This window comes from Labeo rohita, chromosome 15 (assembly GCF_022985175.1).
Source record: "Labeo rohita strain BAU-BD-2019 chromosome 15, IGBB_LRoh.1.0, whole genome shotgun sequence".
Classification (NCBI taxonomy): Eukaryota; Metazoa; Chordata; class Actinopteri; order Cypriniformes; family Cyprinidae; genus Labeo; species Labeo rohita.
Window position 1 is genome coordinate 21,644,834 of NC_066883.1, and position 26,546 is coordinate 21,671,379.

General features: G+C 36.7%; 1 protein-coding gene across 2 annotated transcripts in view; it reads left to right on the forward strand.

Annotated features, from left to right (window-relative positions):
• cbl (Cbl proto-oncogene, E3 ubiquitin protein ligase) overlaps positions 1 to 26,546 on the forward strand; it is a 42,425-nt gene that overhangs the window by 9,879 nt on the left and 6,000 nt on the right. For both annotated transcript variants that reach the window (XM_051128939.1, XM_051128940.1), the window contains exons 3-12: positions 13,958 to 14,104; positions 14,245 to 14,401; positions 20,975 to 21,096; positions 23,699 to 23,836; positions 23,949 to 24,036; positions 24,119 to 24,250; positions 24,338 to 24,562; positions 24,864 to 24,995; positions 25,137 to 25,505; positions 25,589 to 25,680. In XM_051128939.1, coding sequence (XP_050984896.1) covers positions 13,958 to 14,104; positions 14,245 to 14,401; positions 20,975 to 21,096; positions 23,699 to 23,836; positions 23,949 to 24,036; positions 24,119 to 24,250; positions 24,338 to 24,562; positions 24,864 to 24,995; positions 25,137 to 25,505; positions 25,589 to 25,680 — 1,602 coding nt within the window. The remainder of the gene's footprint in view (positions 1 to 13,957; positions 14,105 to 14,244; positions 14,402 to 20,974; positions 21,097 to 23,698; positions 23,837 to 23,948; positions 24,037 to 24,118; positions 24,251 to 24,337; positions 24,563 to 24,863; positions 24,996 to 25,136; positions 25,506 to 25,588; positions 25,681 to 26,546) is intronic.

Consider the following 26,546-nt stretch of genomic DNA (forward strand, 5'->3'; position numbering starts at 1 on the left):
TTATGTTGGCTAAACAAAGTTTCTTTACTGCCTCAGTTTGACTTGTAAACATCATAAAATTCATGTCATTCTTATAATCTCACTTCCCGGAGTACAGCGGCTTCTCGTACCTTAGGCCATATTGCCTTTCCATATCACGTGTACTATTTCACAAGCTGAACATTTAGACGTTTGTGGCCATAAGAGCATTCAGATGAAAGCTTTTGCATGACCAGGGCCTCTTTTTGAGCCGCTTTAGTGGCAAAATTCTCAAGAATCTTATCCGAAGCTTTTCCGTCACTGGAGCTTTACTGAGGGGGCGAGGTGTTCGTATTGAGTGCGAAGAATTTAATGATTAACTCTGACACACTAGTCATACTTTGCACCACACAGACACTGCTCTTCCTGTTAACACGCTCACTTCCCCTTCCTGTTTCTTATAGGCCCCTCAACATGCACAGCTGAGGCTAGCCAAAGCCTGCCACCTCTTACTCGCAGTCTGTGGCATTTCAAGCTGTGTAGAATCACTTTCACCCGTGTAGTACCGAAGACTGTTATAGATCTTTTACTTTCCAATTCATGCAGTCTATTAAAACCGTTTCACTCCACCTCTAGTGGTACGTAGGGTCAGCCTCTTTGCCACAGTATTGATACTGAATTGATGTTTTGATGCAAACAGACAGTAGGTAAACTGATAAATATGTGCAGTAAGTTTGCACATCATAAAACTGAAATATGAAAAGTAATGTTTAAAGCATACTTGAAATCTTGAACAGGAAGAGTCATATGATTAACAGCTATATGGCATATTTATGGCCCTATGAAATCTGTTTTATTTTTTTCCAAATTTATTTATTTTTTTCTCTAGATTCTGTTTTCTGACTCTGGTTAAAAAAATATTGAAATCATGAAACTTGCACAATTTCACAGCGATTTATTAAACATTTAATACAAATCAAAATTTTAAGGCCCTATGAAATACTTTTTTTTTTTTTACCAAATTCTGGGTTTTGCTTTAAATAATATATTCCTAGACTCTGGTTAAGTAAAAAAATATACTGAAATCATGAAACTTACACAATTTCACAGCATTTTAATAAACATTTAAAAATAAAATCAAGGCCCTATGAAATACTTTTTGTTTGTTTGTTTGTTTGTTTGTTTTTCCTTAAATTCTGTTTTATTTGTACCAAATTCTGGGTTTTGCATTAATATAGTTCTAGACTCTGGTTAAATTAAAAAAAAATATTGAAATCATGAAACACACACAATTTCGCAGCAATTTATTAAACATTTAAAAAAAAAATACATTTTTAAGGCCCTGTTCATTTTGTTTTGTTTTTTTTTTTTTTTGTTTTTTTTGTTTTTAAGCCAAATTCTGGGTTTTGCATTAAATTAAGTAATATGTCTGTCATAGTTTCTTCAAGTTAAACCAAACTTATTTTGATGGGTTTGATGTGAAGACCTTTAAGATTCTGTTTGTATTTAATATGACCATAGTTTTTTTTTTCAAAAGAAATGGTAAAATGCTCATGAATTGACTCTCATATATTGAAGCGACAAAGGCTGTAAACATTGTATATAAAACGAAATGTGCATCTGCGCCATTCATTCAAACAGAGTATGCAGTACATGCAGGATTCATATTTAAATACTATTTTTGCAGCTTAATATTCACAGACATGAGTCTGTATTGCGTTTTTATTTAAGTGTACTGACCTACTTCTGATTTATTCATCCCAAATTGGACAAATTCCATGACATTCCGCGCTTTACAGTAAATTCCATTGTTCTGACTGCATTCTGCGTTTTCTGCATTGCAGAAATCATAGGACCCTACATATTTTCCAGTTTTGTTGTCAAGAAATCTCCAAATTTCTGAATGTGCATGTCATAATTGAGTATGCAAAAGCATTTAACTTGCTTTAAGTTGATGTATCTGAATAAATATAATGACAAATTATTTTCTTTAAGTCATGCATGTAATCTAGGATGGTTTCTGTAACACATTGAATAAGATTGTAATTCCTTTACATTTATTATTAAAATCCTTTATTGATGCACACTTAAGCATTAACTTTGGGTTTACGCTTGACGTCATGCTCACTTGGCTGAACTAAATGGCACAATGTCATCAAAACAGAAATTTTTGTATTGCGCACTTTTGTGGAATGTCATTAGTGACGTTTCAGCAAAATTTTGCAGTAGTCTGTCAATACCGGGTAGCAATGTATGAAGCACCGTTCACACAGAAGTTACTTTTTTTTTTTATATATATATAAACCAACTACTTCCTGTTGTCAGTGTGGCCATTTCACATGACCAGTTGAACATGAGCAAGGTCTGACATTTTCACCCTCACAAGAAACTTCCAAAGGTTTTGAAATGACTTGATTTTTGCCTGTAAAATTTCCCAGAGCATTTCTAAATGTATCTTATCTCCTTTTAGGTATAGAAAGAGTCTTTATGAAACACCGCCAACACAGAAGTCACTTTTTTATTATGACTGGTTTGTCATTTCACATGACATATTGATTATGAGCAAAATATGAGAACTTTTTTTACCCTTACAAGAAACTCTCAGATGTGTGGAAATGACTGGATTTTCCTTTTAAAATTTCCCAGAGCAGTTATAAATGCATCTTTATACTATGAAAGCCTGTTTCTGACACTGAATAGAAAAAAAAGGTTATAGTGACTTTTTATCTTGCAATTCTGACTTCATATAAACAAACTCTTTTCTCAGATTTGCGTAATATATATTCACAATTGCGAGGAAAAGTCAATTACAAGAAACAAACAATTCCGACTTTTTTCTTGCAAATGCGAGGTTTTTTTTGCAATCGCAAGTTTGTCTCGCAGTTCACACGATTCAGATTTTTTTCCCCTCAGAACTGTGAGATGTAAACTCACAATTGTGTCACAGTTTGGAGATAGAAACTCACAATTCTAACTTTTTTTTCGAATACATTGCAAGATATAAACTCGCAAATCCGACTTTTTTTCTCGCAAATGCAAGTTTATATTTCACAATTTACTTTTTGCAGTTGCAAGTTTTCTGACATTTTTCATGCAATTCTGACTTTTTTCAGAATTGTAAAGTCAAAATTGACTAAAACAGATATAAACTAAAAATTGTGACTTGTTTCTCAGAATTGAGATATAAACTCACAATTCTGACTTTTTTCTCAAATTTGCGAGAAATAAATGTACGATTGTGAGAAGTCAGAATTACAAAAAACTTTTTTTTTTTTTTTTTTTTTCCCACAATTGCAAGTTTATATCTCGCAATTCTGACTTTTAAAATTGTAAGTTATAAAGTCCAATTTTGAGGGAAAAATTCTCACAGTTGTGAGATATAAACCCACAATTCTGAGGAAAAAAGTCAGAATTCTGAATTTATATCTTGAATTCAGACTTTATAACTCACAATTGTGAGTTTATATCTCACAATTCTGAGAAAAAAAATTGTGGGATGTATGCTTGAAAATGTGAGAAAGTCTGAATTGTGAGATGAAAAGGTTGCAATTACCTTTTTGTTTTTTTCTTTTTTATTCAGTGCTGGAAACAGGCTTCCATATTGTATCTCCTTTTAGGTTTAAAAGGCAGGGCAGTGGCCTCATCATCCCTCTGCATTCTTTGATCTCACATCATTGCTGTTCGACACTCACAAAGCTGAAACTCTGTTTTAGTGTTGGAATTTTCTACAACATATTTTCTATATTTATCTTTCATTGCAGGGCTTCCTCATGAAGAAATGCATGGTGCTCTGATATCCATCTCTGTGAAATTGCATGTGCTTTCAATTTAGGTAGCCTGAGGTTAGGTGTGTGCCATGCAGCTGTTGTCAATTAAGCATACTAATTTTGGATACACTTGTTGGATCCTGAATAATAGTTGTATTATCACATTGTATTGTCCTGCCTGAGATTATGCATGCACCCTTTCTTCGGGTCACTAAATTTGGACTGTGACTTTTCCGTGCTCGTGTTTCCTTCTACAGTTAGTTTGGTTATCTTTTTATCTTATCTGCATGTTACAGGTCTGCATGAAAGGGGCATTTGTAGCAATAGGGAAATGCACTGGGTGATAGGTGAAGTTTGGTACATATGCATCTGCCACTGTGTTTATCACGTTACAGCGTTTTACAGTTGTGTGGGGTAACTGAAATTTGTCAGCTCGTACGGCACACAATTTCCTTTTAGTTGTAGTCACAGATCAGTCATAAGATGAGTTGTCGTTTGTTGTGGTGAGGACGTGTTGCTCATGTTCCCCAAATTAAAGTCTTAACATCCTTTTGCATATTTCTTTCTGTGAATTGTTCTGAACTTGGAGATGTAGCAGAAAAATGGAATTGAACAGAGGAAACGTTTCAGACTACAAGTATGTAGTCGACGGGGGAGGCACCGCCTAACCTTGGGGGAGCGAATCGAGTTTATGATGACCTAACATGCCAAAATATTTTGGGTTTTTTACACAGCAAATAAAAAATTCTTGTTTTGTTGCATTTTGTTTTTTTGTTTTTTTTTGTCTGTCTTCAAGTTTTGTCTGTACTTGCTGGCATCTACTGCAATCATTTCAGAGCCTAATTTATTCAATAGCCTTTTGGGGAAAAAATTAATAAACTTGCAGCCAATAATGTGTTAACCCATGTTTTGTGGTTTAACACTGTTAAATTTAGTACCTCCTACTCTTATCAGAGGAAGCCCAAGTGCCATCAAACAGCACGATCAAACGATGCTATCAAACAAGCAGAATTTTTTTGTTTTTTTTTTGATAGTAAGCGGCTTTGGTCATGCAGGAAGTGTAGCTCGAGGCTCACTTCTGTGGGGTGTTAATTAAGCTTTCTTCATATTAATCATTCATTGTTTAGCAAGTTATATGCTTCTCAGGGGATCGCAGGAACTAAGCAAGCTTGAAAACATTGGAGCTGTGCAGCAAATGCGTCAGCATCATGAACAAAGTGATAATCGCATTTGAACTTCCGTCAAAAGGATAGTTTTGTCTGTTTTTCGTGAGTTGGTGCACACAGGGTGCGCTTCGGATGGAAACACTGTTAACACGTCCGAGGATTGTGTTGCAGCTCGAGTTACTACGTCCTGCATCTCGCTCCACAAAGAGCCAAGCCGAGCCCAGCTAAGCACGTTTGAGAGCTGCACACAAGCAGTGGGACGCTGTATTTATTTATGGCCTACTGAACACACTGGCAGACCGAACACTAACTGATAATGCAGCTCTCATACTCGTGCTGTGTTGTTCTCCTCTTCTATCTGAAGACGTAGCGGAAAACAGACATGCTTTGCCATCTCTTTTGTTTTAAAGTCACACTTCTCTTATTTCCCAGTCAGGGGTTATGTTGAACTGGCTTTCAGTTCTCTGTTAAAGAAATAGTTCACCTGAAAATGTGCATTCTGTCATCATTTACTCACCCTCAGGTCATTCTGAACTCATTGGACCCATTGTTTTTTTTGTTTTGTTTTTTTTTGTTTTGTATGGTGATCCATCACCATACTGAAAGTAGTTAGAAAATTAAAGTCTCCTTAGTATCAAACATTGACAGCCCTCAACAATGTGAGTAAATCACTGGCATATGCGACCAAATCTTCACTCTGGGCGACTACATGATATCTAACATTAGCCATAGGCTATTAAACTCTTCGATTTTACTCACTAATGTGTGAGTTGGAGGCTGAGTGTAAGTTTAGCACAGATATATTTTCACTCACCGTGCACTCTGACTGAGCGCTTCAGAGTTTCACTCTCTGTCAAGTGGTCTGTGCTATTTTTCAATTCATCTCAGCATACCGCTATTTGACATGCTGTAAACTGTAGTGTAAAGGCGTACGACTCGTCATCCCTTTGCTAAGAGCACTGTTTCTCACTCACATGCAAAGAAAGAGCGTCTTGCATACCATGCAAAATTGACATGCTACATGTAAGCTAGGGCTGCAATTTGAGTATTCGATTTAAAAAATCTTGATTGCATTTTGACCACGTCGAGCAATCGGCGCATTGTGGTGCATTCCACATATTAAATCCATTTAAAAATAATAATGCATAATGCTATTGTGAATTTACAAAAGCTACGATTCAATTAAATATGCGATGCAGGTTTAATATGTGCGCTTTAGTTGTATGCCTGTAGGTTATGTACGTGCATCTTAGAGCGGCTCTATTCACAGTAAATGTTGCTGCACGGACTGTTATCATTTACATGTGTGGAGCGCCTCAAACTCCACCCTCAAACTCATGTTGTTGTGAGTTTGGGTTTATTATAACATTCATCTGGGAACACAACATGCGCTATTCCATCAGATTTTTACAGTAAATCAAACACTTTTTGTTGTTCACCTATTTAAGAAATTACCGTGGCTGTGGCTTTTCTATCAAATAAAAATGGCCAAATATTAAGTGGATGTTTAAATTAAATGTTAAGTCAATATTAAACAAGGATTGGATTGCGCAGTAAAGTTTAAAAACAGTCGTCAGGCTGTTTGCGCCCTCTGCAGCCATTTGTTATAATGCGTAATGTACATTAGCCCTATTGTTTATAATGCATTATGTATTTTAACAGTTTGTTCAATAAAACCATATGGTTACTTGCATTTGATTTGAACTATTATTATTGCCTTGATTGATATTATATATGTATTTAAGTCATTTTAAAGGCTATTGTTCACTTGGGTCTATTTTCATTACTACAAAAAATTTATTATAATTATCCGATTACTCGATTAATCATTAGAATAATCGACAGAGTACTCGATTACCAAAATAATCCCGTCAAAATAAGTTTATTTGGAATTCTTCAGCTTTTAAAAACAACCATAAAATAATACCGGTTTTTCCGATAGTGGCGGAACTATTGCGCAAACAGTGATCTCATTGGGTGGTTCTCACCTATTATCATCCCTGTTTTGATTTTAGCAAATCACTGTGAGCAAACGCAAACAATGTGATTTAATATTCATGAACCCATTTCCACAAAAATATTAAGCAACACAACTGTTAACTTTGATAATAAGAAATGTTTCTTGATATTTAAAATGATTTCTGATCATGCGACGCTGAAGACTTGATTCAAGCATGCCAAAAATTAATTTTGCTTTAATTTTGTTTTTTGTTTTATTTTTGTTTTTCAGTTTTGTCCTTACTTTTTGTTTCATTCATTTATTTATTTATTTATTTTATTTTTGGTGCACATTTCCACCACAAACTAATGATTGCTGGAGTAACTGAGTAAAGACTGCTGATAATTCAGCTTTGCCGTCACATCAATAAATTATATTTTGATACATGTTAATATCAACATGTATTACCTCACAACATTGTGTTTTTATCAAATAAAAGCCTTGGTGAGCATAATTTCTTTTAAAAACATGAAAAAACTTTGAAGCTAGTGTCTGTAAAAACAAAAATAAAATAAGCTGATTATGAAAAATCAACAAAGTTGGTTTTGTGAATATGTTCGTTTCATTTGAATAGTTACCTTGGATGAGAATATACTTTAACTCCCTTTTAAAGCATATGGTGCTATCGCAGTCATGCGTAATTGTATGGTTAGTTGCATTATGTTATTTGCATTTATTAAAATAGATCAAAGGACCACTTCTCTGGAAGTCACATCAGATGACACAATGGATGGGAACAGACAGCATCAGATCACTGTGCACAAAATTTGTTTGTGTGAATGTGTTATATTTAAAAGAGTGTGTGTGTGTGTGTGTGTTTGCTTGGGTGTATGACTGCTGTCACCACCGCTTCCTGACAGAGATCCGGTGTGAAGCCAGTTCCGGACAGTTACATTTGCCAAGGGGTGGCTGCGTTGACAAGGAAACACAAATCCATGATGTGTTTGTGTTATTCTCATGAACTTTGTTTAGACATAAAAAGTGTCCAGTGGCAGAGAAAGTCACTTCCTTAGACACCTACGAGTCTAATATTTGGGGAAATGTTAAAAAATTATGGGGAAGTTGGTTTTTGAAATGTGCACTAGTTGAGCAATACTAGTGTAAACTAGTGCAAACTGGCTCTTGTGTGGATAAATGGAGGCAGGCGTTAAAGGGAGACTGTAGGTGTGACGCTTCTGGACTGTAGACTCTTTGATAATCAGCCGTGGGCACGAGCGGACCGCTTTAGCTTCCTCCAGTTGGCTTGGCTGTTTTATCACGGAAAACAGGAAACAGGAAGGGAGCAGCCAGCTGCAGGTCAAAGGTCAGGCCAAAAGAGGAGGGAAGCTGACAAAAGCACAGTATCTAGGCAGGGCTTGGCCTACAGCAACAGCAAGGAGAGGCCGGCCAACCGAGAGATTGGGGAGGAGGAGGGGTCAGATGGATTGTTTTAATGCAGGCAGTCATGAAACGGCAATAATGAAGGACTATGGCTGTGCCTGAATTCCCTTACTGAATCGCATGAACCTTGACCGCTGATAAAGCAGGTTTCCTGGAAATAAAGATTGATCACATTGTTCACTGATGCCTTTTACTGAGGTGGTGTTTTTTGCTGCTGTTTTACCACTGCTCTAACTGTAGTCACTGTAGTCAATGAAATAAAGGTTGTGAGATACAGACGTATACACTTTGTTCTGGTAGTATCACTTCATTTTTACAGCTTTTTCATATTTTAATTAATTTATGTACTTTTTGATTTTTAGAAAATGGTCATTTCAGTGAATTATTATTATTATTATTATTATTATTATTATTATTATTATTATTATTATTATTATTATTATTATTTTTTTTTTTTTTTTTTTTTTGTCCAAATAATCAACACTGTTCATTAATCCCATCTATCGCTGTACATCTATAGTAATGTTTTATTTTTGTTTATATCAAAGTAAATACGGCATCTATTTAATTTTATTTCTTTTTTTTATTATTAGTATTTTTTAATCTTTTATTTACTTACTCTGACAGGTCTACTGTGTAGAAGAAATCCATGCCTTTAAACTCTTGATTTTGATTGTGTTTTTATTATTATTATTATTAATTAATAATAATAATAATAATAATAATAATAATAATGGTAATATAAAAATAATCTTCATTTTCTTTTACATCAAATTAAATATGGCATCCAGCCTGACTTATTTTATCTTTTTATTTTATTTTATTTTTTGCTCTGAAAGGCCTGCAGTGTAATAGAAATGTATGCAGATTTGAACACTTAATTGATCTGTTTTATTATTAATAATAATAATAATAATAACAATAATAACAATAACAAGCTTCATTTTCATTTACATCAAATTAAATATGGCATCCAGCCTGGCTTATTTTATTTTATTTAATTTTTTGTTCTGAAAGACCTACTGTGTACTACAAATGCTTACATATTTGAACACTTATTTGATTTGTTTTATTATCAATATTATTATTATTATTATTATTATTATTATTATTTATAGTAATAATAATAATATTAATAATAATAATAATAATAATAATAATAATAATAATAATAATAAGCTTAACTTTAATTTAGCTCAAATTAAATATGGCATCCAGTCTGGCTTTTATATTATTTTATTTTATTTTATTTTATTTTATCTTATTTTATCTTATTTTATCATATTTTATCTTATTGTTAAGTTTTTCTCCTACTGTGTATTTGAACACTTGATTAATTTGTTTTAATAATAATAATAATAATAAGCTTCATTTTCATTTACATCAAATTAAATATGGCATCCAGCCTGGCTTATTTTTATTTATTTATTTTTTGGTTTTGGTTTTTGCTCTGAAAGACCTACCGTGTAGTGGAAATGCAGTGTAGTGGAATTAAACACTTAATTGATTTTGTAATAATAATAATAATAATAATAATAATAACAATAAGCTTCCTTTTCATTTACCTCAAATTAAATTTGGCATCCAGCCGGTCTTATTTTATTTATTTTTATATTTGTATTTTGTTTTATTTATTATTTTCTCTGAAAGGCCTACTGTGTAGTAGAAATGCATGTGTATTTGAACATTTAATTGATTTGTTTTAATAATAATAATAAGCTTCATTTACATCAAATTAAATATGGCACCCAGCCTGGTTTATTTTATTTTATTTTATTTTATTTTGTTTCGTTATTTTTGTTTGTTTCTTTCTTTCTTTCCTTTCTGTTATGCTCCGAAATGCCTACTGTGTAGTAAAAATGCATGTGTATTTGAACACTTCATTGATTTATTTGTTTAAAAAAATTAAAATTAATTATAAATCAAATTAAACATGGCATCCAGCCTGGCTAATTTTATTGTTTTATTTTATTTTTAACAACTCCTCAAGGCCTTCTGGGATAGCAAAGCGTCTACTGGCTGTACATTTTTCAGCAGACACGCCGTGTCATTCACAAAATTGGACATATGACTAATTTGACTAACTTTTAAGGATACTATGTAGTAGAAACGCATACATATTTGTAAACAGGATGTGTTGTTTTTCACTTTCTGATGTGAATTAGCCTATTCAAAGACATTAGTTGACATTAGAAATGCTGTTCATTGTGGTTGTTTGTCAGCATGAGGGCTTCAGTGCCGCCTCTGACTCTGGGATTAACTGAGTGCAGCTCTCAAACGCCGTCCTCAGTACGACAGCTTTAGTGAGTGATTGAGCGAGCCCGGCTGCATGAGCCTGGGCTTTCTGTGCATCTGTGCCCTACTTAGTTTGAATCTCCTACCGAAAGCCTTTCTTCTCCCTCATGGTTTAAATCTACATAAATATACAGAGTCGAGTGTGTCGTGGGTCTCCTTCGTGCTTCACTTTTCTCGCTTGTGTGCGTCACTCTTTCAAACATGTTAACGATTGCAAACATTTTGGTTGAAAGTGCCAGTCAGTATTACACCAAATGTCATCGCTTAACTCCTCGTATGTGTCCTGTTTGGCACAGCTGGCTTCCCCAGAAGGCACATTGGCACCCTTTTGCCACAAACAACAACTGTTCCCAGAGCCATAGATAAAGAAGAATGTAAACGCAGGCTATGAAGATTTGAAGGTGTTGCAGTACATTAAATTAAATGTGGCATCTACTCTGTCTTTTTTTATTTTTGGTGCTGTTCGTACAGTGAATGGTTGTACACTCATTTCTTGTAGTTTACACTCCACTCTTGAATTTTTTTTCTTTGTGACACCCCTTTTCTCACTTTGTCGTTTATTTTTTTTCCTCATAGTCTAAGTAAGGATTCAGTTTTGGAGGCAGCTGCGGCGCTGCCACACTCAGACTCTCTCTTGTGCATGTCAATTCCCCAGGCTGGAGCGCTTGTACAATCCCCCACTGTGCTGCCCTGTAAATCATGGCTTTCTTTCCACTTCCTCCCCCTACCGTGCAGCGCTACCCTCCCTGCACTCGCCTGCCTGCCTTGGGCTTATGTGCTCGGAGTCGGTGGAATCAGAAAAATGCAGCAGGCATTCAGTCCTTGCTGATACGGGCCTAGCATGCTCCCTTGCTGTGCCCGCCGGCCACAGAAATACCCAGTCACCACCAGGCCTGCCTTTAGAATCTGCTGATGTTTTCACATTTTGGGGAAATAACTTCTGTTATCAGGGTTGCCAGGTCTGCCTAACAAAAGTAGCCCAGTTGCCAATCAAAAGTAGCCCAGTGACCAAATCCCAATTATCAAAACTCAAAATATGCAATTCCCATACCTAAAGTGCATATTTTACAGTCACTGTTGAAAACCAATATATCGTAGTGATCATAAACAGTTCAAGGGCTCCTTACCAGTGGCACTTAAAGGATTCGTTCACTTCCTGATAATTTACTCACCCCCATGTCATCCAAGATGCTCATGTCTTTATTCCGTTGAAAAAAATTTTTTAGGTTTTTGAGGAAAGCATTCTAGGATTTTTCTCCATATAGTGGATTTCAGTGGTAGCCAATGGGTTGAAGGTCCAAATTGCAGCTTCAAGGGACTCTACACGATCCCAGCCGAGGAGTAAGCATCTCATCTAGCGATTGTTCACTTTCAAAAAAAAAATTACAATTTGTCTGCTTTTTAACCACAAATGCTCATCTTGCACTAGCTCAACTTCACATATTATAGTCACGTTGGAAAGGTCACACGTGACGTAGGCGGAAACACCGACCCAGTATTTACGAAGTGTTTTAAAGTTGGAGGAGAAAATAAACCTTTTTGAACCTGAGTGCACAGACGAAGAACTAAGCAAATGTGAGTTTTCCAACATAAGTAATGTGTAAACTCGCAGATGCGCATCGCAGAGCTACTGCAAGATGAGCATTTGTGGTTAAAAAGTATATACTTTTGTTTTTTTTTTTTTTTTTTTTTTGTTTTTTGTTTTTTTTTTAAGAAAATGACCAATCATTTCGCTAGATAAGACCCTTATTCCTCAGCTGGGATCGTGTAGAGGTCTTTGAAGCTGCATTGAAACTGCAATTTGGACCTTCAACCCGTTGGCTCTCATTGAAGTCCACTATATGGAGAAAAATCCTGGAATGTTTTCCTTTTTTTTTTTTTTTTTTTTTTTTTTTTTTCTACTGATGAAAGAAAGACATGAACATCTTAGATGACATGGGGGTGAGTAAAAGGTCAGGAAATTTGTATTGCTAAGTTCTTATCGCATTTTTATTCTGAAACTAATCTTTTAACATCTACTGCAGTTTTATCATTGGTAGAATATGAAATATTTCAATACAAGCAATTCTGTCAAATATACTTCATGCAATATGTCAAACCATTAGACCGTGGGGGAAAAATCAACCCGTGGCAAAAAAAAACAAAAAAAAAAACGCAGACTTGGCAACCCTGTCTATTATTGCTTTAGTTGAGACCCCCGATATTTTATATTAAGGTTTAGTAAGTTTGATCAAACAACATGGCCCCTTAGCAGGGCTCTAGACTTTTTGCGACAATTGTTTGAGAATGTGCAAGTTAAAATTTGTAAAGAGAGGTGCTTTCAGGATGAGCGCACTCGGGTGTAGGGCCTAGTTTATACCCCCGACAGCAAGAGCGCGAAAGTGTGCATGGCAAAAATGACCCGAATATTAAGGAAACGATGGCGGACGGAGGATTTGGTTTTCACGCTAAAGTAAAGTAAAAGGCAGCTTCTTGAAACTAGAGAAGGTGAACATGTTGGTATTCTTGTAGAAAAACATGCAAGCACTGTCACAGACAGCCAGTTTTACTTTTCTGTTTGTTTTCATTTTGAAAAGCCTGTTATCTTTACTATTTACCTCACGTTGCGCACTGGAGGCTTTCTTTTCATTTTTTTCGTTTATTTTATTTCATTCCTTAGTGTTTGCTAAACATTCTGTAATGTATTAGTCAGTATTTACAGCATGTGGTGGATGCCTTGCCTCATCTTATTTGTTTTTGTTAATAAACCTTATGTGAGCTAGTTTGTCATTGTAGCCTACTGTTTTATTATTGTTGTGCTTTTTAATTAAGAATAGTAAACTTTTTGGTCTTACGTGAAATGTGTATAGCTATAAGCAAAACAGACAATTATCTTTTCTTGTAAAACATGCCAAGATCGTGAATTCGAAAACAAAAGCGTCTGAAGCCTGGCTTATAACATAGCAAAAGAGGAGCTCTCGTTCATATCAGAGATAACACTGCTGATGAAAAAGAATGGGTTGGATATTAACCACTTTTGTTACCGTATAACCATAAACTATGATAAAAGTTCATTATTGATTAATCCCATGTTGTAGCTATATATATATATATATATATATATATATATATATATATATATATATATATATATATATATATATATGGAGAGAGAGAGAGAGAGAGAGAAGATCTGTTGAAAATTGTATTTTCTAACTTTAAGACATTTTCATTGATATTGCTGTATTGTTTTCCATTTAGTTTATTTCATACATTTTCTTTACTTGGTTTTAATATGTCTTTAATTTACCTTTTTAAAACCTTCTGAAACCCTGTTATTAATTCACAGAATTTGTTTTGTGGATCTATTAAACCTCAGTGAAAATAAAACTATTCTCTTTCTTCTATTTCAGACGGAACCTGACGAAATTGTCACTGATATTCAGTCACATGCTCGCCGAGCTCAAAGCCATCTTTCCCAACGGCCTGTTTCAAGGGGATAACTTCAGAATCACCAAAGCAGATGCCGCAGAGTTCTGGAGAAGATCGTTTGGGGACAAGTAAGACGCTTAATGTGTTCTTTGTTCTCGTAGAAGATTAACTCGACCACGTTCTCATAGAAAAACAAAAGAAGTTGGACTTTGGCAAGCTTAAGGAAATCGGTCTGATTCTGATAACACAACCTGAATTTGAATTTCAGGACCATCGTGCCTTGGAAGGTGTTCCGGCAGGCCCTGCACGAGTTTCACCCCATCAGCTCGGGCCTGGAGGCCATGGCTCTCAAATCCACCATCGACCTCACCTGCAACGACTACATCTCTGTCTTTGAGTTCGACATCTTCACCAGGCTTTTCCAGGTGCGTCATTCAATCTCTCCATCACTTCCTCCAAGCACAGACTAGCTCTATTGTGCCTGAGCTCGGTGTAGAGGAAGGTCTGACAATGACTATTGTTGTGTGGCCGTGTGCTGTGGGTACTGAGGCGCTGTTTGAGTGTGCGTGTCAGTGCTGATGCTTCAGTTCTCATGGCTGAAAGCCAGCCTGAATGGAGGCCTCTTATCGCCTTTTGTAGCTCAAACAAGCTTGTCTGCACTCCTCCGAGCACACGATTTCCTGAGAGTAGGGGGCGAGAGATGATTTCAAAATGCTTTAGAAGAGAGCTGTTTGACCTATTTTAATAGCAACTGCTGCTAACCTCTATGGGATTTTTTTTTGGCTCTAATTATATACCCTTTGAGAGCAACAATGCAGAACAGAGATGCTTGAGGTTTTTCTGTTCTTCTACTTGATTTGTGTGTGCACACACTTTTTATTCTGGAACCACGTAATTAGTGGTATTTGCAAGGGCAAAATCACGATAACTGTTGCTCATACTTGGGGTTGGGGATTTGAATCAACTCCAGATATTTAGCTATATGGGTCGACGGATAATAACCAAAATTGACATCTGCATCGAAAACCAGAAACCAAATCGAAAGTGTGTGAATTGAATCAAATCGAGAAAAGTGTATATGCAGCGCTTCTCTTTCCCCAATGAAACATGAGTGATACTTAAAGCATGCTATTATTTTGAGTTATTATACTTACGGTTTTCACCTGTCATAACCATAGCGAATACATAACATGTTAAAACCAGTCTGCATAGACTAGTGTTCAAATGTTTGGGGGCGGTAAGGGTTTTTTTCATGTTTTTAACAGAAGTCTTTAATGCTCATCAAGGCTGCTTTTATTTGTTAAAAAATTATAATATTGATATATTATTGCAATTTTATAAGTTTTTAAAGTATAATTTATTCTTGTGATGGCAAAGCTGAATTTTCAGCATCATTACTCCAGTCTTCAGTGATCATATGATCCTTCCGAAATCATTCTAATGTGGAAGCCCGTTTCCACCAATGAATAAAACATTAAAGTAAATTGCGACTTTCTCACAGTTTTGACTTTTTTTTTCTCACAATTGTGAGACTCACAATAAGTAATTTTAAGTAATTTTTCTCAGAACTGCGTGATACTTTTTTTTTTCTCCAACTTTTTTTCTCGAGAACATATCAGTCTCAGTTTTTCCCCTTAAAATTGGACTTTATAACTTGATATTTGAAAATTCTGTGAATTGTGAGATAAACTCGCAAATTACAAGTTATAAAGTCCAATTTTAAGAGGATAAAAAAAACAGACTGATATGTTCTCAGAATTGCTTATATCTCACAACTGAGTAAAAAAAAGTCAGAATTGTGAGAAAAGTCAGAATTGCGAGATATAAACTCACAATTGCAAGTTATAAAGTCGAAATTGCCAGATATAGTCACAATTCTAACTTTCTCAGAATTGATGATGATATAAACTCATTTCTGACTTTTTTTTCTCACAATTCTGACTTTTTTTACCTAGAATTGTGAGATATAAACTAGGTTTGCAAATTATAAAGTCCAATTTTAAAGAGAAAAAAAAGACTTTCAGAATTATGAGTTTAGATCTCACAAGTCTGAGTAAAAAAAAGTCAGAATTGTGAGAAGTCAGAATTGCAAGATATAAACTCACAATTCTGACCTTTTTCTCACAATTGTTTGTATTTTGCAATTCAGACTTTTTTTTTCTCGTAATTCTGACTCCCAATAATTATATAATTATATCTCCGAATTGAGTAAAAAAAAAAAAAAAAAGTCATAATTGGGAGATATAAACTCGCAATTGCAAGTTATAAAGTCAAAATTGACAGATATAGACTTTCTTTCTCAATTGCATGATACAAACTCACATTTGAGAGAAATAGTCATAATTGCACTTATTCAGACAAAGAGACTGTGTTCTCAGAATTGCAAGTTTATATCTCACAGTTCTGGCTTAGTAACTCACAATTTTGTCGAGATATAAACTCGCAATTTAGATGAAAAAAAGTCACAATTCTGAGATATAAACCCACTTTTTATTTAATTTATATTTCACAATTCTGGCTTTATAACTTGCAAGTTTATATCTCACAATTCTGAGAAGTAAATTGTGAGATGTAAACTTGCAATTGCGAGTTTGAAGTCAGAAGTCTCAATTTTTTCCATATTCTAATATGCTGAGTTGGTGCTCAAGAAACATTTCTTATTATTATCAATGTTGAAAACCTTTGGGCTGCTTCAATTTTTTTGTGGACACTGTAATGCATTTTTTTTTCTGGTTTCTTTGATGAATAGAAGGTTCAGAACAGCATTTATTTATAATGAAAGCCTTTTTATATTAGTCTTTACTGTCACTTTGATCACTTGAATGGTTTCTTGCCACCTTTTCTTTCAAAAAATTAAATGTTACTGACCCTAATCTTTGAATGGTATTGTACCTTACGCTCTGGCAACCCTCTACAACGCCCTCGCATCCTGACGACGAGTTTTGCCACTCACGTCGTCTTCAGAAAATGTAAAAATCCAGTCATGTTGATTTTCCATGGAACAGTTGACTATTGAGATTAGAATATGAATCTATAATATAGCAGCTGTTGAATGCATCATCTGACGGCTGTTTGGCAGCGCAGTGCTGTCTATGTAATGAGCTCATTATTCAGAGTGCTCAGCACAGACATCACAGCAGTCCAGAGCTTTCTCCTTCCTCTCTCTTCTCAATAGGCCATAATCACATCTATCCTTTAATTAGCCATCCTTACTTCACATCAGAGCTAATTTGGGAAAAAAGAGGGTCAGGATCATTTTTTATGACCGATGCAGCCATAACCAAATGTGGCCTTTTTTGATCTAATAATCGAGCTAACATTGACAGCACGTCATAATTCAAGCGGGTATGTTGGTCTGTTAGAGCGCTTAAAACGGCCACGGCACGGCTGGCCTTGTGCCCGTTCTAGTTGCAGTATAGAGCGCTTGTGCTGCACCGTACCTCAGCTTCATTCATGCAGCCAGAAATAGACCGGCTGTTTACAGAGAGCCCGCAAAGCTCTTTGACGAAGCTCCACGTAGCAAGGTCGCGCTTCTCATCAGCATCTGAATAAACCCGTCCCGCTCGAAAACCACTCACAGGCTTTTTTATTTCTTCGATTCGGCAGCCTTTTGACTGTGAGTGGACCTTTGTGAGACGGATGCCTCGGTGTGAAAACCGGTTTTGTTTTATGTGTTTGCTCAGCGTACACAAGCATTATTAGGCATCCTGGCTTATGTTAGTAAATACGGAAGATTTCTAATAATGATATGTAATCGGAGATGGGCAAAGGTGGGTTGGTTGACCCATATTTGCTCTGCAGCTATTTGACAAGTGTCGGGGGGGGGTGTTTTAACTGATGCACAATGCATTTTGAAAATGTGTGAACGCGGCCCGCTCTGAGGTGACGGAGACCACTTTTTTACAGGAACTGTGTCAGAGCCATTACATAACCTGTCTACAAACAAACATGGTGGAGCATTGTCTTTACTTAGTCTAATTAACTTAGCAAGGATGCATTAAAATATTCAAAGTGACTGTAAAGATATTTGTAATGTTACATAAGATTTTGGTTTCAAATTAAAGCAACTTCCTGTTTATCAGAGAATGCTGAAAAAACGTATCAGGGTTTCCGCAAAAATATTTACCGGCACAACAGTTTTTAACATTGATAATAACAGTAAATGTTTTCTGAGCAGCAAAACAGCACATTCATATGATTTCTGAAGGATCATGTGACACTGAAGACTGGAGTAAAGACTGATGAAAATTCAGCTTTCCAACACAGGAGTGAATTTAGAATATATGAAACTGTAAAACAGTTATTTTGAATTGTAAATAATATTTTACAACATTACTTTTAATCAAATAAATGCAGTCTTGGTGAGCATTAATTATTTTAGCAAAATAAGAGGGATCATACAAAATGCATGTTATTGTTTATTTAGTACTGACCTGAATAAGATAATTCACATAAAAGATGTTTACATATTGCCCACAAGAGAAAATAGTAGTTGAATTTATAAAAATGATCCCGTTCAAAAGTTTACATACACTTGATTCTTAATACTGTGTTGTTACTTGAATGATCCACAGCTGTTTTTTTGTTGTTGTTTTTTTTTAAACAGTCAGTCTGCCTGCTATTCTTCAGAAAAATCCTTCAGTTCCCACAAATTATTTGTTTTTCCAGCATTTTTGTGTATTTGAACCCTAATTTAGCTATGTTTTATGAAAGACTAAGTGTTATTTATGTTGTTTGTCTCATTCTCTCTCTGTGACACACAGAAAATTAGAAATTAGTCAATATTAAACGAAGAGTGCCGGAGCATGGTTACAAATGTGATGCTGATTTTATGCAACAGTTCATGAATAAACAAAAAGCTAATATTAAGACACTTACATTTTAGACAGCATATTGCCTGTTTTTGCCAGCAAATAACCATTCCAAACACAGCCACAGCACTGTTTTGCGTTTTTGAGCAACATGACGGTGTTTCGTTCTTGAATGAATCACCCGTTAAACGATTCAGTTCAATTGCAATGACTCACTTACTTAACGGTGACTATTGCTATATATATAAATAATCGATAGCTACAGCCCTAGTTCAAACGCCCACTGATGCTGCAGAAGTAAACACAATGCATGAAGAGCCAGGGGGTTAAAACTTTTTAAATTTGAAGATCAGGGTAAATTGAACTTTTGTCTTATGGGTAACATGCAGCTATCTTCTGTAGCCTCCGAAGGGCAGTACTAAATGACAAAATATGATAAGTAGGCAAAATAAGAAAAATGCACACATCTCCATTCTGTTCAAAAGTTTTCACCCTTGGCTCTTAATGCATGGTTTTTCCTTCTGGCACATCATAAGCATTTGAACGATCTGTAATAGTTGCATATGAGTCCCTCAGTTGTCCTCAGTGTGAAAAGATGGATCTCAAAATCATACAGTCATTGTTGGAAAGAGTTCAAAAACACAAAAATGCTGGAAAACCAAAGAATTTGTGAGACCTGAAGGGTTTTTATGAAGAACAGAACTTACAGTTATCACATATCACATATAAACTCGTGATTCTGAGAACATATCAGTCTATTTGGACAGTCAGATTTGGACTTTATAACTCACAATTGCGAGTCTATATAAAGAGTTCAGATGCAAAACCAGCTAAAAGCCATCTCGGTCAAAAATGAGATAATGATACTGAGTGAATGCTCCTGACACATAGTATACGTCCATCAAATACTTTTACTTCAAACTCGCTAAATTCCAGCCTCAGTCCAATCAGAAGTACCAGTACTTACATAGAAACCTATACAAAGTAACCAGAAAGAAATGCTCATTTTAAAGAAATGCATCAGATGAATTTGGAGGCTTTTGCATCGAACTCTTCATATCTCAGTTCTGAGAAAACCAGCCAGAATTGCATGGAGAAAAAAAAACTTTATTTATCACAATTGCGAGTTTATTTCTCACTATTCTGACTTTATAACTCGCAATTGGGAGGTTGTATTATGCAATTTTGAGGAAAGAGGTGAGAATTGCAAGTTTATGTCTGCAATTTCGACTTTAGAACTCGCAATTGTGAGTTTATATCACACAATTCTGAGAAAAGTCGTCAAAATTGATTGTGATTCTTAGTCTAGTTGATAAAATGGCTTTCAAAGAGGAAATGAACACAAGTCCCATTTTTTTTCTTTTATAGCCTGGGAAATGAGTTTTTGCTTTGACATTATTAGACAGAGAAATTTGCGTACAGACAAGCTGTTGATCAGTGTCAAGCCGCTTCTTTAAAAAAAGGAACAAGTCAAATTCTCAGAAGTGTTCGTCAGTGAGAGGAAGTGCTAGTTTTGCCTAAGGACTATGCTGTGAACACATGGACAAAGTCATTTAAATGTACTTCTTAAAATTAATACCCTAATCACCCTAAAATAGAATATTGTCATCTGCTCATTTGATGTACATGACCGTATTTTCGATAAATGAGATGGTATTATTTCTCAGAAGAACTTTTAAAGGAATTCACTCGTGCAATATATACTGGCCATTTGTCTCTACTGATAAACTGTGTCTGTGATTGCAACACTTCTGTGGTTTTTATAATGAGCTTTAGGAAAGGAAATAAGATTGACGTGTTTTAAATTTGTCAGTATATGTCACTGCGTTTGTTTGTCTCAGTCGTGAGGTGTGGCTTCACATCAGCATCTTGGCATTGAATGAAATGCCTGTTTTACTAATTGGACTGACATTAAGTGATGTTTATATACAGAGATCTGAGTTCATTTGGATCGATGGTGTCACTGGCAAACAGAGTGACTCACCACTCCATCCACAACATGCTCTGTCTCTCTCTGACTCAGACTCTCTTCATCTCTCAAATGGATATTAGAGGTCATCACATAAGGGACAATGAGAATCTTTGATGTCAGATATAATCTGTATACACATGCCACTAAATTCACAGTGTGAATGGTGTTTAAAAAAACAAAAAATGGTGTTATTTTTCTTTTTCTTTTTTATATAGCCATGGTCATCACTGCTGAGAAACTGGAACAGCCTGGCAGTGACTCATCCGGGCTACATGGCCTTTCTCACCTATGATGAAGTCAAAGCTCGTCTGCAAAAATTCATCCACAAGCCCGGCAGGTAATACTCACACCTCACCCCTCATTCATGCACACGTCACCTGTTAAAGGGGTAGTACACACACACACACACACGTCTGGTTTATTATCTTTGTGGGGACTCTCCATAGGCGCAATGGTTTGTATACTGTCCACACTGTATTTTCTATCCCCTTACCCTAACCCTACCCCTAAACCTAACCCTTACAGAATACTTTCTGCATTTTTACTTTCTCAAAAAATCTCATTCTGTATGATTTATAAGCTTTTGTACCCATGGGGACCACAAGCCGGTCCCCACAATGTCAAAAATTTCAGGTTTTACTATCCTTGTGGGGACATTTGGTCCCCACAATGTAGCAAAAACAAGTACACACACACACACAAATTTAGTAATAAAGTCCGGTTTTGAGGAAAAAAAAGACTGATATGTTCTCAGAGTTGTAAGTTTATATCTTATAAAGTCAGAAAATGAAAGTCAGAATTTTATGTTTTTATCTCGTAAATTTGACTTTATCACTTGCATTTACGAGTTCATTTTATGCAACCCTGAGAAAAAAGTCAATTTCGAGTTGATTTAATAACTTGCAGTTGTGAGTTTATATCGGTCAGAAAAAAAGTCAGAATTGCAAGTTCGTATTACACAATTGAAAAAAAAAAAAAAAAAAAAAATTGTGGGATTAAAAAGTTGCAATATTATTATTATTATTTATTTTTTTTTTATCTTTTATTCAGTAGTGGAAACTATGGGATTATTTTTGTGCCAATAAGAATGAACGTAACTTTGTAAAACTGAACGTAACTTTCCAAGAAACGATCAAAAATATGCCACTGCAAAAGAAGAAAAACACAATGAAAATGAAAAAATGAACTCAGACGCACGAATTTAACATGCTCTTCAAATATGCTTCATTTTTTGTTAATGATTTTCAAAGAATCGTTTTCGCGAATCATGGATTCTGAATGCGTTGCCACAGCTTTCGCTTACTCTCTGACCTGGAATCACAGACGGTGACGTCAGTGGCGCGCATATTGCGGTGTGCAATACGTCGTGCTTTGTTTATATTAAGTATTAATGTTATTAGTATTTCACCTACGGTCGTCTCTTAGTTTCTAAAGATGAGCTCCCAGGAGAGACACGGAGCGGCATCATCTTCCACCTCAGCTTGTCCCTCAGGGCAGCTTGAAGTAAGTTCGTGTTGCTAAAGTAACGTTAATCAATAACATCGATAAAAGTTTTATTCATGTACAGTGTGCAACAGTTCTGATAGTTTCTATGAACAAAGCACGACGTATTGCACACCGCAACAACTTTCCAATATGCGCACCACTGACGTCACCGTCTGTGCTTCCAGGTCAGAGAGCAACTGTCCATCAAAAGCTCATTAGCCAATCAGAGTAGATCGCTGTTAAGTCCGCCCCCACGAGAGGTTTGTGCCAAAACAGCAAACGAAAATTTGCGAAGCGTAAGCGAAAGCTGTGGCAACGCATTCAGAATCCATGATTCGCGAAAACGATTCTTTGAAAATCATTAACAAAGAATGAAGCATATTTGAAGAGCATGTTAATTTCGTGCGACTGAGTTCATTTTTTCATTTTCATTGTGTTTTTCTTCTTTTGCAGTGGCATATTTTTGATCGTTTCTTGGAAAGTTACGTTCAGTTTTATAAAGTTACGTTCATTCTTATTGGCACAAAAATAATCCCATAGGAAACGGGCTTCCATGCAAAAGCCATGGTTTTATTCTATTTTATTTTTATTATTTTATTTTTTATAAACTTTTTTTATTATTATTGTTATTAATCCAGTCATTTGGATAAAGACTTGTAATTCCAAATCTGAGTTACTTTTTTCTTCAAAACAACACAAAAACCATCTCTTTAATTCCAGTACTCAAGGGTCTTGGGCTTCAGCTGTTCACTCAAGTCTTTTTTTTTTATTCAGATGCGTTCATGGCATCAGCCTTGTCACAGGAGCATTAACTGCAACTCTTACATAAACAGTGACAGGAGTTGCATAAGACAATATACCTTTTGTTTATCTTTTTTATTTTAAAAATTAATGACTTATGTCATTCCAATTCTATTCTAATTTTCTTCTAAACAACACAAAAGCTATTTAAAAAAATATTTTAAAATTAAATTAATTTGTACATTTATTTAGTAATTAATTAATTTATTTTTAATTATTCAAATTGAGTCATTTGGATTTTTGGGGGGGAACTTTCTCTTAAATTCCAGTACTTAAGAATGTTGGGCTTCAGCCATTCATCTAAGTCGTTTTTTTTTTTTTATTCGGATGTGTTCATGGCTTCAGCCTTGTCACAGCAGCATTACATAAACAGTGACAGGACTTACATGGGACAATGCACCGTTAGTTGCTTGAATCCCCACAATCCAGTGGCCCGAAGAACAGCATGGTACCTCCCATCAATAGATGTATTGTAGAAGCACCATGATGTCACAAGTGCTCTCAATTCAAAGAAAAGCAATCATATGACCATCCCAATGCACTGAGACGCGTTTCTCAGTGATGGCTTGATCTGACACTGTTAGATTGTCCTGTTTCTTTTATGTCATGTCATAAGTGTTTGTCGTAACAGTCACGTTTTCTCTCGGTTACAGCTATATCTTCAGACTGAGCTGTACGCGGCTCGGCCAGTGGGCTATTGGTTACGTCACAGCTGATGGGAATATCTTGCAGACCATTCCACACAACAAACCCCTCTTTCAGGCCCTCATTGATGGCTTTAGGGAAGGATTGTAAGTCTAAAACTCACACACAGAACATTTATTAAAACGTTTAGATGTGTAGCATCATATGTGTCACTTCACCTCCCTCAGATCTTCAGTTTGTCTGTTTATTCCCATTTAGCTACCTTTTCCCTGATGGCCGCACACAGAATCCTGACCTCACAGGGCTGTGTGAGCCCTCGCCTCAAGACCATATCAAAGTCACACAGGTCTGTTTTTATCTCCGTCACACACCTAAATCCATCTTGTGTCTTGGATAATCTGTGTGACCCTCTTTTTCGTCACTTGCAGGAGCAATACGAGCTCTACTGTGAGATGGGCTCAACTTTCCAGCTCTGTAAGATCTGTGCTGAGAATGACAAGGATGTAAAGATCGAGCCCTGCGGCCACCTCATGTGCACTTCCTGTCTCACAGCCTGGCAGGTAAACCTGAAGAACCTTCAGCTGTCCGTTAGTCTGGGTACGTGCATGTGTTGTCCTCACTTTGGGTTTGTTTTCTCGCTCTTTTAGGAGTCAGAAGGCCAGGGCTGTCCATTCTGTCGCTGTGAAATTAAGGGTACCGAGCCAATCGTCGTTGACCCCTTCGATCCCAAGGACCCCAATAGCGGAGGCTCCTACGGAGGCTGCAGGAGTGCGTTTGGGGCCGAGGGAGCCCCTTCGCCCAGCTACGACGATGACGACGATGATCGCTTGGAGGACTCTCCTTTTATGATTAGCAAGCTGGTTGGTGCTAAAGTGAGAACAACTTTCTTATTATGAGGTTAAGCTTTGCTTAACATGCAAAAAGATGTCAACTACTACACCTTAAACTGTTTTTCATTGAACAGCATTGATTCAGCTGTCACCTGCTTCAGTAAAAACTATGTTTTAATGTGTTCAAGACTCCGGTTTTAAATTTTAACATAGGAATTCCTACGAATCCAAACCAAATTAGTTTTCCCGCAGACACTTCAGTGTTGTGGTAAAGGCTCAGAAATGTTGGCGTGAGTATTAAGCATCAATATAGCTGTATGCTGAATGGTTTGGCTTGTTTCAGGTGGAGAGGCCGCCCTCACCGCTGTCAGCTGCCCCTCAGCCCGTCGTTCCCCCAGTACCTCCTCGGCTGGATCTGCTTCCTCTCAGACCCACCAACCCTCCCGGGGCCTCTAGTCCAGGCGCCACATCCAAGGTAAATGCACTAGCTAGGAATGTTTCGCCAAGTTTTTCACCCTCAGTACCTCAGTTTGGAATGTATTAAACATTCTTTTGGAGTTAGGATTAGCTGAGCACTTTCAGTTTTTAATATCTGGTTTGTTCCTCCCTTCGCCAGGCCCCGTCCCATCACAAGGACAAGCCGTTACCGCTTCCCCCAGCCCTTAGGGACCTGCCGCCGCCTCCTCCCCCAGACCGACCGCACCCAACTGGATCAGACAACCGGCTCCCAAGACGCCCTCTTCCCAGTACGCCCGGAGAACCTCCTCGTGACAAACTGCCTCCTGCCCCTCCTAACCGCAACATGCCAGACTGGAACTCCCGGCCTGTACCAAAAGCTCCATCACAGCCACCAGCAAGCGGAGACTCCCGTGGGTCTCGAGAACTCTCAAATAGACACTCTCTGCCTCTCCAACTGCCCTCTACGCTGGACGCCAGAGCAGAAGGCCCGAGAAACAACGGCCCCCCCAGCCTCGACCACCAGCTGGTGAGGACGCACATGCCATATTTACACACTGACAGAAGCCTAATCTGAACTTTTTATCTAACCTTCATTTGCTTCATGTGCAGAGTTTCGGATCATCCAATCCTGGGTCAGATTACGACAGCCCGAAAGTAAAGCCATCTGCCTCGGCTAATGCCATCTATTCCTTGGCAGTCAGGTAGGCGTCATGGAGGCAACACAGGGACTAGGGCAGCACGAAGTACTGCATATCAAAATAAAACCTGCTTTCAGAGTAAAGCGTGGAATTATGTTCATTTACATGCTGCTCTGAGAAGCTGAAACACTGTATCATGAGCTGTTTGTGTGTAAATGAACACAGTGCTCAGCTTAATTCTGAAACTGGTACTGGATATATTTATTCACCGGAAAACCTTAAAAAATGATGCTTTAACATCTGACACAAAAAAAAAATAATTATAAAATAAAATAAAAAGGGATAGTTCACTCAAAAATGAAAATTAGCCCATTATGTACTCACCCTCAAGCCATTCTAGGTGTGTATGACTTCCTTCTTTCAGACAAATCCAATTGGAGTTATATTAAAAAATGTCCTGGCTCTTTCTCTTCAACAGGTCAAAACAAGTCCAATAAAGTGCATCCATCCATAATAGAAAGTGCCGCACACAGCTCCGGGGGGGTAAATAAAGTTCTCCTGTAGCGAATCGATGCGTTTTTGTAAGAAAAATATCCATATTTAAAATGCAATGATTACTTTAATCTAGCTTGCGCTCACTGTATACGGAAGCAGCACCAGGTGGATGACATAGGATGTCGGCGTTGCGTATGCGCCACTCAGAAGTGACGAACCTGGACGCACAGGGGAGGGACGAAAACAAAACTGTTGTCATGAATTAGAAGCACAAAATGCCAAGAGGAGACAGGCTTTACTTTGCTAAAATAAGGAAACTTTGCTTCCTTTGCTTCTGTAAATAAACGTTGGTTTTCACGAGACTCACGGGCTGATGCAAAACACAGATGTCCTGCGTCATCCACCCGGAGCTGCTTCTGTGTACAACAGTGAGC